This window comes from Beta vulgaris, chromosome 4 (assembly GCF_026745355.1).
Source record: "Beta vulgaris subsp. vulgaris cultivar EL10 chromosome 4, EL10.2, whole genome shotgun sequence".
Taxonomy (NCBI): domain Eukaryota; kingdom Viridiplantae; phylum Streptophyta; class Magnoliopsida; order Caryophyllales; family Amaranthaceae; genus Beta; species Beta vulgaris.
The window spans coordinates 51,760,688-51,773,416 of NC_079205.1; the positions used below are offsets into that span (position 1 = coordinate 51,760,688).

Sequence of the window (12,729 nt, forward strand, 5' to 3'; positions counted from 1 at the left end):
CGCCATCTAAGCTAGTATCTTTTAGTGATTCATATTTCTACAATATATTGGATATCTTTGTAAAGAATTTAGTAATATGGTAATCAAGGCCTACAACCAAGTTTAATTTATTTTTTCTTATTTGTGTTTTTTCCTTGCAGCCATCCCCTTGCTCCATCTCCCCTTTCTAAATTCATAATGAATATTACACTCCCCTACTTCGTAATTAATGGACTAGCGGTACAAATTATACTTGCTACTAATCGAACTCTAAATTGTTGTTCGAAAATATAGATTAAGAGATGGAGTTCAAAGGCCAGACGACAATGTCCATAAAGAAGATCAGTGAAACTGTTAATCTTAGCATAAATTCGTTGACCGCATATATGATATTATTCACTAATCACTCCTAAATCATGTCAATATTCTCATTGCACATTGAAGTTTAATTTTCAATTCAGTAATTGATGCATAAGTTCATAACTGAAATTTACTCTTTATTTATGTACATATAACTAATAGTTAAGGCAATTGTATGATCCCCCAAGCTTTTATTGTTCCTCTTCAAGAAGGTGGAGTATTAGCTAATCTGACATTTTTTTTTTTTGGTTTTTGAGATAGATGGAACTTTCTGTTCCAATTCTCTTTTGTCTATTTAACTGATTTGCTTTCTTTTAGGGTTTTTTTTTTTGTTAGAGGGCTCCTCTAATCAATCAACTTTGTAATGTAATATGTTCATCTTTTTTTTTTTCTTTTCCTTTGGTGTAAATTCAGTAAGAACACATGTTTTCTTTTTTATTTTGCTTTCTAGATAGATTATACAGTTTTTTCATCACATACCCCCTGCCAAATTCTTTTTGCACCATATACCCGCACTTTTCAAAAAATACGTTCACTTACACTTAATAACTAACTGCGTTAAACTCTGTTAACTAGCCTAAATCTACCTCTAATCCTAACCCTAACCCTAACCCTAATACCCTAACCCTAACCTTAAACACCCCTCCCACACCCATTACCCTTTCCCCCTACTACACCACCAACACATTCCCCCTCCCCATCCCACGCAGCCCTTTCCCCCCACCCTTCCTCCCACCCCCGCATCACCCCACACAGGTCGCAAACCTTCCCTCCACTCGCACATCCCCCCCCCCACAGCTCCCCCACCTTTGCAGAACACCACACAGGCCGCAAACCTTCCCCCACCTCATGTAAAAATTTTGAAGCTCCCCCACCCTAGCCAAAAATTACGACACCCCCACCCTCGGCAAAAATTACGAACCCCTCACCCCCTTCGAATTACAAAATTAGAGTAGGAGGTGCGGCATTCTCTATTCTAAACCTCAAATTTCCCCACCCCTTTTGACAATCACGTTTGAGGTGTTGTCCTTTCGTGAAAAATCGGATTCTGTGCAATATGTTCAGCAGTAGTATTATCACAATATAAATAGATAGGAACATTAACTTTAACTTGCGAATTCCAAAACAAACCCTCTAACCAGACCATCTCAGAAGATGTGATAAGCTTCTATACTCTACCTCAGCTGATGACTTATTGTTCTCTATTTCTTAGTTTTCCATGAGACTAAAAGTGATCCCAAGAAAATATAATATGCACTTAAGGACCTACTACTGAAGAGACAAGTGCTCCAATCAGCATCACTATATGATGCCATTTGTAAGTCACAATCAGTAGAAAAATAATCCAAGATCGATTGTAATCTTGAGATATCTAACCACATACAAGGCTGCTTGAAGATGTGGCTTTCTAAGACATGATAAAAATTGGCTTAAATGTTGTGTTGGATATGACAAATCAGGCCTTGTGATGTTAAGATACAATAATCTTCCAATAAGCTTCTTGTACTGTTCTGGTTCTTCCAATGCCTCACATAGGTCTGTAGATAACCAAAAATTGGAATTGTCCAACTGAAGATCTTTTATAATGTCAGTAATTTATTTTCTCTTGCTGAGAAGAGTCCCTGATTTGTTTCTAATGATTTCAATCCCAAGTACATATTTTAAATCACCAAGGTCTTTTTATTGTGAATGCTTTGTCAAGGGCCAGCTTAACAACATCTATTTGTACTTTACTTATGCCTGTTAGCACTATGTCATCAACATATACCAATATATAGCATAACAAATTCACCATCAAGCTCTCTAGTAAACAATGAATAGTCTTGTTTAGGTTGCATAAAGCCAAGACTAAAAAGAAACTTGCCTAATTTCTTGTTCCACGGCCTAGATGCTTGCCTTAACCCATATAATGACCTTTTCAGCTTACACACCTCACCTGTTTTGGCTTTGTCATATCCAAGAGGAGGATTCATGTATACTTTCTCATCCAAATATCCATGAAAAAGTGTTATTTATGTCCAATTGACATAAAGGCCAATTTTCGGCTGTTGCAAGAGAGATTACAATCCTCACCGTAGCCAGTTTAGCTACTAGAGAAAAAGTGTGTGTGAAATGTTCACCTGCAACTTGCTGATACCCAGTGGCAATAAGCGTGCCTTATATCTCTCCATAATACCATATGGATTGTGCTTTACCTTAAACACCCACTTAGAACCTATAACTTTCTTCCCCTGAGGCAATGAGGTTATGTCCCAAGTGTCATTAATTTCAAGGGCATGAATTTCCTCATGGCTTATCTCCACTCATAATGAATGCTAGCTTGAGCATAAGAATGTGGTTCAGTGATAGGAGTTTGTGTTTGAACAGAAAAAGATTGAGAATGAGAAGTTGTGGGAGCTAAGGTAGGAAAAATAAAATCATCATACTTAGATGGTGGTTTAGAAATCCTTGTAAATGTCTACAAGGTGGATTATTCTAATTAGAAACAAGTTGATTAGAAATGGAAGTATTTATATCGTTAGTAGCAGAATGAGAATCAAGAGAAGTTTTGAAATATCATTAGCAATATTAATTGCAATATTCTGTTCATTGAGTTGGCTAGGGACAGGAGAAATAAAAGAAGAACAATGATCAGATGAATTTTCAGGATGAGTATTTAGGGTAGCAGGAGAATTTTGAGAAGAGCTAGAAATAGTAGTGGAAGTAGGAATATGATTATCAAGGGGTGTTTCATCATTTAATCCTAAAGAGATAATAGGAACATGATTAGAAGGAATAAGATTTGAAGATGGAGATTGATAAGGGAAAACATCTTCTCTGAATCTCTAGTAACTAAACACTTATGTGTTATAAGACGATCATGCACCTTGTACCCTTTTTTACCAAAAAGATAACCAATGAGCACACATTTTCTAGCTCTAGGACTAAATTTGTCTTTAGTTTTATCCATGTTGTAGGCATAACAAAGGCAACCAAAAACTTACAAGGCATTATAATCTGGGACTGAGTTATACAAAAATTCAAAAGGACTTTTCCAATTCAGAATGGCAGTGGGCATATGATTTATAAGATAGGTGGATGTAAGTAAACATTCTCCCTAAGATTTGGTTGGCATGTTTGCATGAAACTTTAAGGCTCTGGCAACCTCTAAAAGGTGCTTATGTTTTCTTTTGACACGACCATTTTGCTGTGGTCTTCCAACTTCACTTGTTTGGTGTGTAACTCCCTTGCCTGAGAATAATCCAAGACATTCTGTTTGAATGATTTCTGTGCCATTGTCTGTTCTAATGGTTTTTATTTTATTGTGAAATTGGGTTTCAGTTTGGGAAGAGAAAGAAGCTATGGTTTTATGAACTTACATTTTATTATGCAACATGAAAGTCCAGGTACATCTTGTGTAATCATCTAAGATGGTGAGAAAATATGAAGCACCTAATAAGGATTTAGTTTTATATGGGCCCCATAAAGCAATTTGAACAATTTAAAAGGTATTTTAGCTCAAATAGTGCTCCAAGGAAATGGCAGTTTATGGTGTTTAGCCATTACACATACTTCACAAAAGTATTTAGAGAGATGATCACAAGAGCATTCTACAACATGTTTCATTTTAGATAGAGAAAGGTGACCTAATCTTGCATGAATCAAATCAAGATCTATTAAGTTATGGGATTTAGAAGAATTGGATGATGATGAAGAAGCTACTAAAGCTATGTTTGTGGATTTGGTATAGGAAATTGAGTTTGAAGAAGAAGCAATAACATTAAGCAAAAACCATTGATCTTATGACCAACTGCAACAACAAAATCAACCAAGCATGATCTAATAACACACTCTTGCTGTTGAAAAACAACTTCAAATCCAGAATCCACCAACAATATCCCAACACTCAACAAGTTATGCTTAAAATTTTGAACCAGTAACACCATTTTTAAGCACAAGATCATCTATAATTTCAACATCTCCAATTTCATGTACATAGTTATATGTATCATCAGGCAACCCAATTTCAATAACTTTTTTCTAATTTTCTTTTATTAACCAACAACTCACTGTTGTAAGTTAATGGCATGTTGCGTTAGAATCCACTATCCAAATATTATTAAAAGAATGTTTCAGATTCATATCTGCACAATAATTAGCATATGCAGCAGTGTTTTTATTGGAAGATTCTCCAATAACTTGCTTGTTCTTTATGGCCTTCATGAACTCATGCATGATAGATTGCATCATATCATTGTCTCCAGAATTTCTGCCTCCATAGTTTGAAGGTCCATCAGCATGTATATCATAATCCGAAGGATTATCATCAATGTCAGCAGTGACATTGGCCGCCATCCTTGAAGAAAAAGAGCTTCCAACACTTCTGTTCTTTTTAAACCACTCAGGGTATCCAATCAGTTTAAAACACTGATCCTTTGTATGTTCAATTCCCTTACAAAAATCACACTTCTTATCTAACTTGTCCTGCTTCCAATCTTTCTTGAATCCACCTTTGCCTTGACTCCTTTGTGCAACAAGAGCACTAACTTCTTGAATGTTTATTATCTGATTAAAACTACCAACCTCTTTTTGCTTCTCTACTTGTTGAACCAGATAAAACGCTCTATTTACGTAAGGTAAAGGATCCATTGACAATATGTTGCTAATTGCATTGTCAAACCCACTATTCAGTCCAAGAAGGAATTACATCAACCTTTCTTCATTCTCAATATCAGCTAGTTTCTCAATCAACTCACAACTGCATTTTGATACTACTCCACAACTACATGAAGGAAACTTCCTCAGATTGTGTAATTCATCCGAAAATCTTTTCATCTTGCCAAAGTAATTGACAATAGACAGATTATCTTGCCTCAAATTATCTATTTCTCTCTTCAATTGATAAATTTAAGGTCCATTTGAATGACCAAATCTCTCGCAAATTTCACTCGATAACTGCTTAGAACTATCAATGTATATAAAATTTTCTCCAATATCCTCATTCATCGAATTCACTATCCAGCAAATGATCATATAATCACATCTCATGCATTTGCTAAAATCTTTATCAGTTATTTCATCAGGTTTCTTAATAGATCCATCAAAAAAACCTATTTTATCCTTCACAATTAAAGCTCTAACAACATTACGTTTAATTTCCAACTAAGAAAATTGCTTCCATTAAGGTTTATAGCAACTAATTTTCCTACTGTTTGATCTGAACTAGAAATGAAGTAAGGATCATTATACGCATTACTTACATAGTTACATTGTGAGAATTTCCAGTTGAATTCTCGAAATTGTTGACATTCGAATTTTCTCCAATCGCCATTTTCGCAAAGAAGAAATCACCAGATTCAATGAAATTCGTCAAAATGCGAAAAATCAAACACGAATTTTAACTCAATTGCACTTAAAAATAGTTCGCAATTGACAGATTTCAAACAAAATCTCAGGTATTAGGAGCGTACTACTTTGATACCATGAAAATACTTCAATAGAAGTTAGAGAGAAAAACCTGAGAGTTTTAATTTCTCACAAAATGTAAAGTATTTTTCTTATTGTACAAGAGAGAGAAAAGAGCTACTTATAGTAGCTTACAATTATATGAAGGAAGTTAGTTATAACAGAAACCTAACTTTATTATTACAACAAACTATTGCTATTCTAACAGAATATAGAATAGAACGATATATTTCATAATGTGTTTAAATACATAACTCATAACCCAAAAAAAAACCTCAACTTCCTCTCATTTATAAAAAAAAAACTATTTCAGTGTACAACATGAGCCAAAATTCTAGTAACATATCAACCAAACTTCAAAAATTTACGAGAAAACTTCATCAATCTAATCAAGGTGCCTGGCATGAACTTTCTTGCAAACAAGAAGCAAATATTAGTCTTCTTCCCATTATATTCACAAGTGTAATTACTCCTCAACTTTTGTAGCAACGTAGGTGTAACATGAGGCCTCTCAAATTTTCCAGGGTGAGGCCCTAAAATAGACCAATCAACCCATGTTACCGTCCTATTAGTATTTTTCTTCCAAAAATTGATACTAACATAAGTAGGCAAATAGTGTTCATCTCCATAACAAGAATTCTTGCAGAATTTTGAGAAGATGGTGAAGTACTTTTTGTCTGATATCACCTCAATGGCTAACTCACGATTCATCTCGAACCATTGAGACCCTTTTCGCCATTGCCACAATCGAACGAGAGGGCTCATGTGATAGTCGTAACGACCTCGTCCAGTAGCGCCTTTTAGATCATAAACCTGAATATGACTCTTTGTAGAGTTTATAAGATAGGAATAAACTGTGGAGAAATTAAACAATGGGATGCATGATTCCGATAGGAGAATGAACCGTTCATTCGAGTGATCAAGAAGGGCATTGGCTAGTAGGCGGCGTTCCGCTTCAACCATATTGAATTTTCCCCATTTAACTTCCTATTATAATAGAGATCAATAAGTAATTAACATAAGAGTATAATAGCAAGTTAAGTCTATACTTTGTATAATGAGAAAGTGTTTTTATTTATTTATAGCATGAACATTTATTGGCTTTAGAGCCGTACTTAAAACATACTATGTCTGTCTTATTTAAATATTTCATTTTAAGCTTCATATTTGCAAATGCATAACTTATTTAATTTATTGTATTTTATTATCATTTAGTACATATTGTAAAAAGTTAAATTATAAAGAGACATATTGCGAAAAATCTAACATAAGTTGAAAATTCAAGTCTAAATAGTTGTCGTGAATAGCACAAAAGTCAAAGTTAAACAACTAAATAAAAATGAAGGAAGAGATCATAACATGAAGTATCTAATGTAAATGTAAATAGAAAAAACATTCAAGTAAGGATTTGAAGAAGAAGGGGTTTCTGCAGGGACGGACCAATTAAAATAGGCTTTTTGTGGGGAAACACCACTTAAAATTTTTTTTTGGAGGAAAGGACCAAATAAAATACTTCCGTTGGTACTAAACACTACAGTACGATTTTCAAGCAAAATTGTCAACTTTCCGATGTTGACCTATATTTCCCTCCAAAACATCAATTTTTCATTTTTTTTATCTCATTCTACCCTAATTCCTCTCACCCTCTCACCAACCGGATCTTCTCTCCTCCAATTAAAACCCCCCATTTACTTCTTTCTCGCTCCACCCAATCCCCTCCTCCCGCCCACCATCGATCATCGACTAACCTTCTTTTGTCCCTGCACCTGCACAACCACCACAATCCGCTGCTTCACCACCCACGCAGCACAACCACTACGCACCACCAACTCGCCACTTCATCATCCAAGACAACCTTCTCTTCCCTATTCGAGTAAAATTTTCAACACTTCTTCAAATAGTGAAAAACAGAAGAAAAATTGTATATCATGTCAAAAAAAAAATTGTATACCCAGAAATCAAAATGGCGGAATCGTTAGATTTTAAGTTCAATTTATACATATATGAAGGAATGGAAGGAGAGTAATGTTGAGAATGAAGTTATATATCAGCTCCATTTGTGTTTCTTCAACTTTCTCTCTCTTACTCTGTTTTCGCCTATTTGAGTGAAATTTGAGTGTGAAATTTAAATTGTGTATTTAGAGGATAAAATGAGGAGATTCATAGGTGATGAGAGAAAATAGGGGAGTGTTATTTTCTTGTCTTCAAAAAATAATAAATTGAGAAGAACAAATTCATTTACTTTGCGGAGAAATTCGGAACTAACCTTGGTGAGAAATTGTTGGAAACTGTGGAGTGAAGTGCAGTTGAGGGGGAGAGCACCTTCAATTACTTTGGGGGAAATTGGGAAAATTAGGGTTTTAAGTAGTAAGAAAGGGAGGTAGAATGAGACAAAAGAAAAAAAACCGATGTTTTGGAGAAAAATATAAGCCAACGTCGGAAACTTGACAATTTCGCTTGAAAATCGTAATGTAGTGTTTAGTTGCCAACGGAAGTATTTTTTTTTGTCCTTCCCTCAAAAAAAAAAAATTTAATTGATGCCTTCCCATAAAAAAACCTATTTTAATTGGTTTTTCCCCACAAAAAACTCTAAGAAGAAATATATTTTTTATTGTCTTTCCATAATAAGTAAGATTTCAAATATTTACTATTGCAAGTCTGAGGCTACTAGCAATTTACTTAAAATGGTATGCATAAGTTTATGTTGGAAATAAGAATTGTAATATACTTTTTTAACTGGAACCTAAATTCGATTCTCAGGGACCATATTTTGTGAAAAGGGTCTTAGAAATTTTTAGTTCAAATGAAGAAAGGAATTGACAAGCAAGGTAGGATTCTATGACCACAAAAATTCCAAAGACAAATAGATGAAATTACTTTTGTAGGTGTAAAGAGTAGAACATAAGCAAAGTACTAGAAAAAGTTCCTTCTCCCTGGGATCAAAATTGAAGCTTTAAGTGCCAGAATATGCCAAAATTACTGCGATGACAAAAGTGACTAATTTTATAGAATACATTCTCAAGTATAATCATTGTTTGAATATTATAAAACGTTGTCTTGCTTTCTATTTCCTTGTCCTACTACATGCAATGCACCTAATGTAAGACCCTCTACAATTCTTAATTAGATAGTCACCGAGTCACGTCATGTTTTTTTTTTTTAAAAAAACTAGATCTACATCTAAGTGTAAAATGTAAAAAAGAATAAGCATTTTGTAGTTATCTTTCAACTTCGCGTGCGAAAACAAGAAACTTTGCCACGTAGAATAAAAAATTAAGAAATTGTATAGTATAGGGTTTGATCCCGAGACCTCAAGTACATATACTAAAGTTTTTTTTTTTTTTTGAAAGAGAAATTTCATTAATTGAAGGTCAAACAGCATCTACAATAGGTATTAAAGTAAAACAAGATACAATTAAACAAGACTAAATCAAATTTGTCTTCGAATAAACTACAGTGAACCAGATCGAACAATACAGCACATCCCTCTTGTATTTGCTGAATCAAGCCGTTATTAATGCGGAAGTCTATCATTCTGATATAGTAACTACTTTAATCTATATTAATAAATGAAATTTTAACCACTAAGCTAAGTTGTATTTAGTGTTATTATCGTAAAATATTATATTAATAAATGAAATTTTTTCTTATCCGGGACATAGCCCGAACCTAATAACTAATTTATCTCTATATGGAAAGCAAAACCGTAACATTAAATGGGCGGTATCACACTCCCATCTTACTAGCGTGAGGCTTAATTAACTTTCCATTATTTACTTCCTTAAACAATATGTGAACACTCCTAAATTCCCCCCTCCTATTCAGCGTATAATAAATATTCCACTTAGTTTTGTAAGATATCGTCTATTTTTAATTTAAAAGTAAGTACGACTCAAGCCCAATATTAAAGAGAGAGTGAACCATCTTTTTTAACATAGTAACTACTTTAATCTATTTAGTGACCATTTAAATTTATTTAGTGACCAACTTAATCTAATCAGTAATAGCATTCTTTAATTCATTTAGTAACTGATTTAATCCATTTAGTAACTAGTTTAATTCATTCTGCGAGACTGTCGGACTATTTCTAAAATTGTTTTTTGTAATTCGATATTCAAAGGGAAACAAATGAAGGAGAAGAAAATGGACGACTAGAATACCTAAAAATAGTGTTAGGTTAAAGAAAAATGGAATGGACTTGCTAGGAGAATGTAGGCTTGAATGGTCTCATTTTATATTAAAATTAGAACGTCTATTATAATAATTTGTGTAAATATTATAAATGGTACACTAGCATAGTCTTTTATTTTCAACGCACCATCAATTCAGCATTATCTCATAGAGTAGTACACTAATGTTTTCGAAAAGTTTTCAATTTCCAATCTAACCTAAAATTGGAAAATTAAAACGCTTAAAAATTCAATTAGATTAAGGATCCATAGTTCCATACATTTACATCAAATGTTTGACATTTTAATCAATTTAGATTTGACAAATAACATTATGTGAACTTAAGATATTGATTTATTTACCTCAATCTCTGAATGGTAACAGAGTTTTCTTTTATAAAATTAAAATGGGGAAAATGACGGTCCCTATGTAAGTCTAAGGGTGAATTATATATGAATGAGTTTTTCTAGTAAGAGACCGCCTATTTTTAAATCAAAATTAGGCAATGGTAAGTTTAATATTATAAAGAGAATTAGTCCAATAATAATTAGGTTAATTTCGTTCGGTGATATAGTCTAATCCATTTAGTGACTAGATATGAAGAGAATATCGATCTAGTGCTGAGAGTTTTCTCTCCCTATATACATAATACACACACAAAATATATATTTATATTTTTTGATATAAAAAGATTAAAATTTTCCGTATTCAAATGATATGGCATTATTCCTTTCAAAAAGAAAAATAAAATAATACATCGTTTTTCTATGTTACACTCCCTACATCTCTTACTACTTAATTATTGGTTCTTCATAGTTTCTAAAACACAAATCTAAACATAAATATCTTTATACATCTCTTACTACTTAAATCAATTATTGGTTCTTCATAGTCTCTAAAACATAAATATCTTTAGTTACGTATTAATGTACATCGTAAAAACTTAATATTAACAGCATATACATTTGAAATAATCTAATAAAATTCCACATAGTAATGCTTAATGTTACATTTAGTAAAAAGAAATATCATATACTTAGATATGTTAATAAAGTAATAAGACACGAAGGGAGTACGAAACATGAACTTATAAATAAACTTGAACTTCTTTAGTTTCGGGTACGAAACAAACTAATTCAAGCTTAAATAGACAAAAACAAAAAAATAAAAAAAACATAAACGAGAAAAAAAAGGAACGGTAATAAGAGGGAATGGTAAAAACTAAAGGACGAGAAATCATACCTTGCTTGGAATTCTTCGGCCATAGAATGCAGATTGTTTGGGATAACTCTGATTATACAAAGGATTCGCATGCACGTAGATGGAGTACAATCCTTCATGGCCAAGAAAGAACTTATCCCAAAGAGGAGCCAATGGCAAAGGGCCACGTACTAAAAACATAAACGCAATTTTAGGTTGTGGAACTTTTTTTTTCATCAACTCTTTGTCTCTAATTTTGTGCACCATTGAAGCCCTCCATAGCAACTCCTCATCGTCCATTCCGTGTGCCAATGGGAGTGGAGATGGTGCACTCGGCTCGATGTCGAATACCGATACATTAGGCTGCAAAGGAAGCTGCGGTAGCGTCAGCGGTGGTGGCGATGACATTGTTGGTGGTGGAAGGGAGGAATTTGTGTTGTTAATGACTTTTACGGTGAGGAAAAGATTGCCCATATAATTAGGGAATATGTTAGTAGAAAATGATGTCCCAATGATAATGCCACACCCAAATATAAGGAGAAATGGGATAATAATGATGAAATTGTATAGTTTCTTATTTGATGAGAATAGAATGAGAAGGCTTTGGTGATGTTGTTGTTGTTGTTGTTGTTGTTGGTTTTTCATTTTTATTTTGATTTTGGTTGAGAGGGAAAAGAAAAGAGACTAACAAAGAGAAGACTGACAATGTATGTATAATATAATAGTGCAATTTAAGGAAGGGAGAAGTAATGATTATGAAATTCTAAGAGGGTGCCAAGAAACTTGAGTTTGGGAGATTCTTGGGAGAAATCTTTGCATATTTGCTGGCTCTAGCTCTCTTGTATCTCAATTATTGATATTCTTGCAGATAGTACGTTTTGCGAATCGCAAAAGTTTTTGCCGCACTTGATTATGTATATATAAGAAGAGATTAATTAGCTTAAATGTTGAGTCATGAGAAGGTATAACGGAATAATAAATTCCATTAGGCCTTAATTAGGGCACAAGTTTTTTCCTGAAATCTAGGAGTAATTACAAATAACAACTGATAATTAACACATATTTACCTTACCATCAAGATCTTATATGACTAATATCTAAAGCAGAATTGACAAGCTAGTAATAAAGCCAATTAAACGTCATCCACTTAGGATGACATGTCATAATTTTCATTATTTCATACCAAAAATGTAGATTTTAGAGAGATAAAATTGCTTGTATATAGTGGTTAAGAAAAAATAAAATGAATTTTCGTTTACAATGATATACTAGTGATAATTAGGTAGAGTAAACTGATCATAACTCTTATCCTATATTATTATTAAAGTTCTGCATGGTCATTAAATGATAGTAATATTAATACTATAACACCTCGATAATTCTCTTTTTTCCAAATACCTTTTCAATATAAAACTTAGAGAATCATCAAAGCATTATCGCCCGTGTGATAACATATCGGCTTATTCATAATCTTGCAACTGAAAACATAATAACTAACTTTAGAATTGAAATTTAATTAATAAAGTCAACTTCAAAAGTCAACCAATTACGTCAACATTAATTTAAACTACGTCT

At 33.2% G+C, this 12,729-nt stretch overlaps 1 protein-coding gene across 1 annotated transcript; it reads right to left on the minus strand.

The window, feature by feature from the left end:
• Positions 1 to 5,939: 5,939 nt before the first annotated feature.
• LOC104907403 (glycosyltransferase BC10) lies at positions 5,940 to 12,058 on the minus strand. Its single transcript, XM_010696324.4, has 2 exons — positions 11,197 to 12,058; positions 5,940 to 6,771 (listed from the first exon to the last, which is right to left on the minus strand). The coding sequence occupies exons 1-2, from the start codon at positions 11,797 to 11,799 to the stop codon at positions 6,130 to 6,132; spliced, it is 1,245 nt and encodes a 414-aa protein (XP_010694626.3). The 5' UTR covers positions 11,800 to 12,058; the 3' UTR covers positions 5,940 to 6,129.
• Between the last annotated feature and the right edge of the window lie 671 nt (positions 12,059 to 12,729).

Excerpts from the sequence above, each read along its gene's own strand:
- LOC104907403 (XM_010696324.4), bottom strand. The coding sequence starts at position 11,799 with ATGAAAAACCAACAACAACAACAACAACAACAACATCACCAAAGCCTT. Across the intron at positions 6,772-11,196 it reads GCCGAAGAATTCCAAGCAAG|GAAGTTAAATGGGGAAAATT; the intron begins GTATGATTTCTC and ends CTATTATAATAG.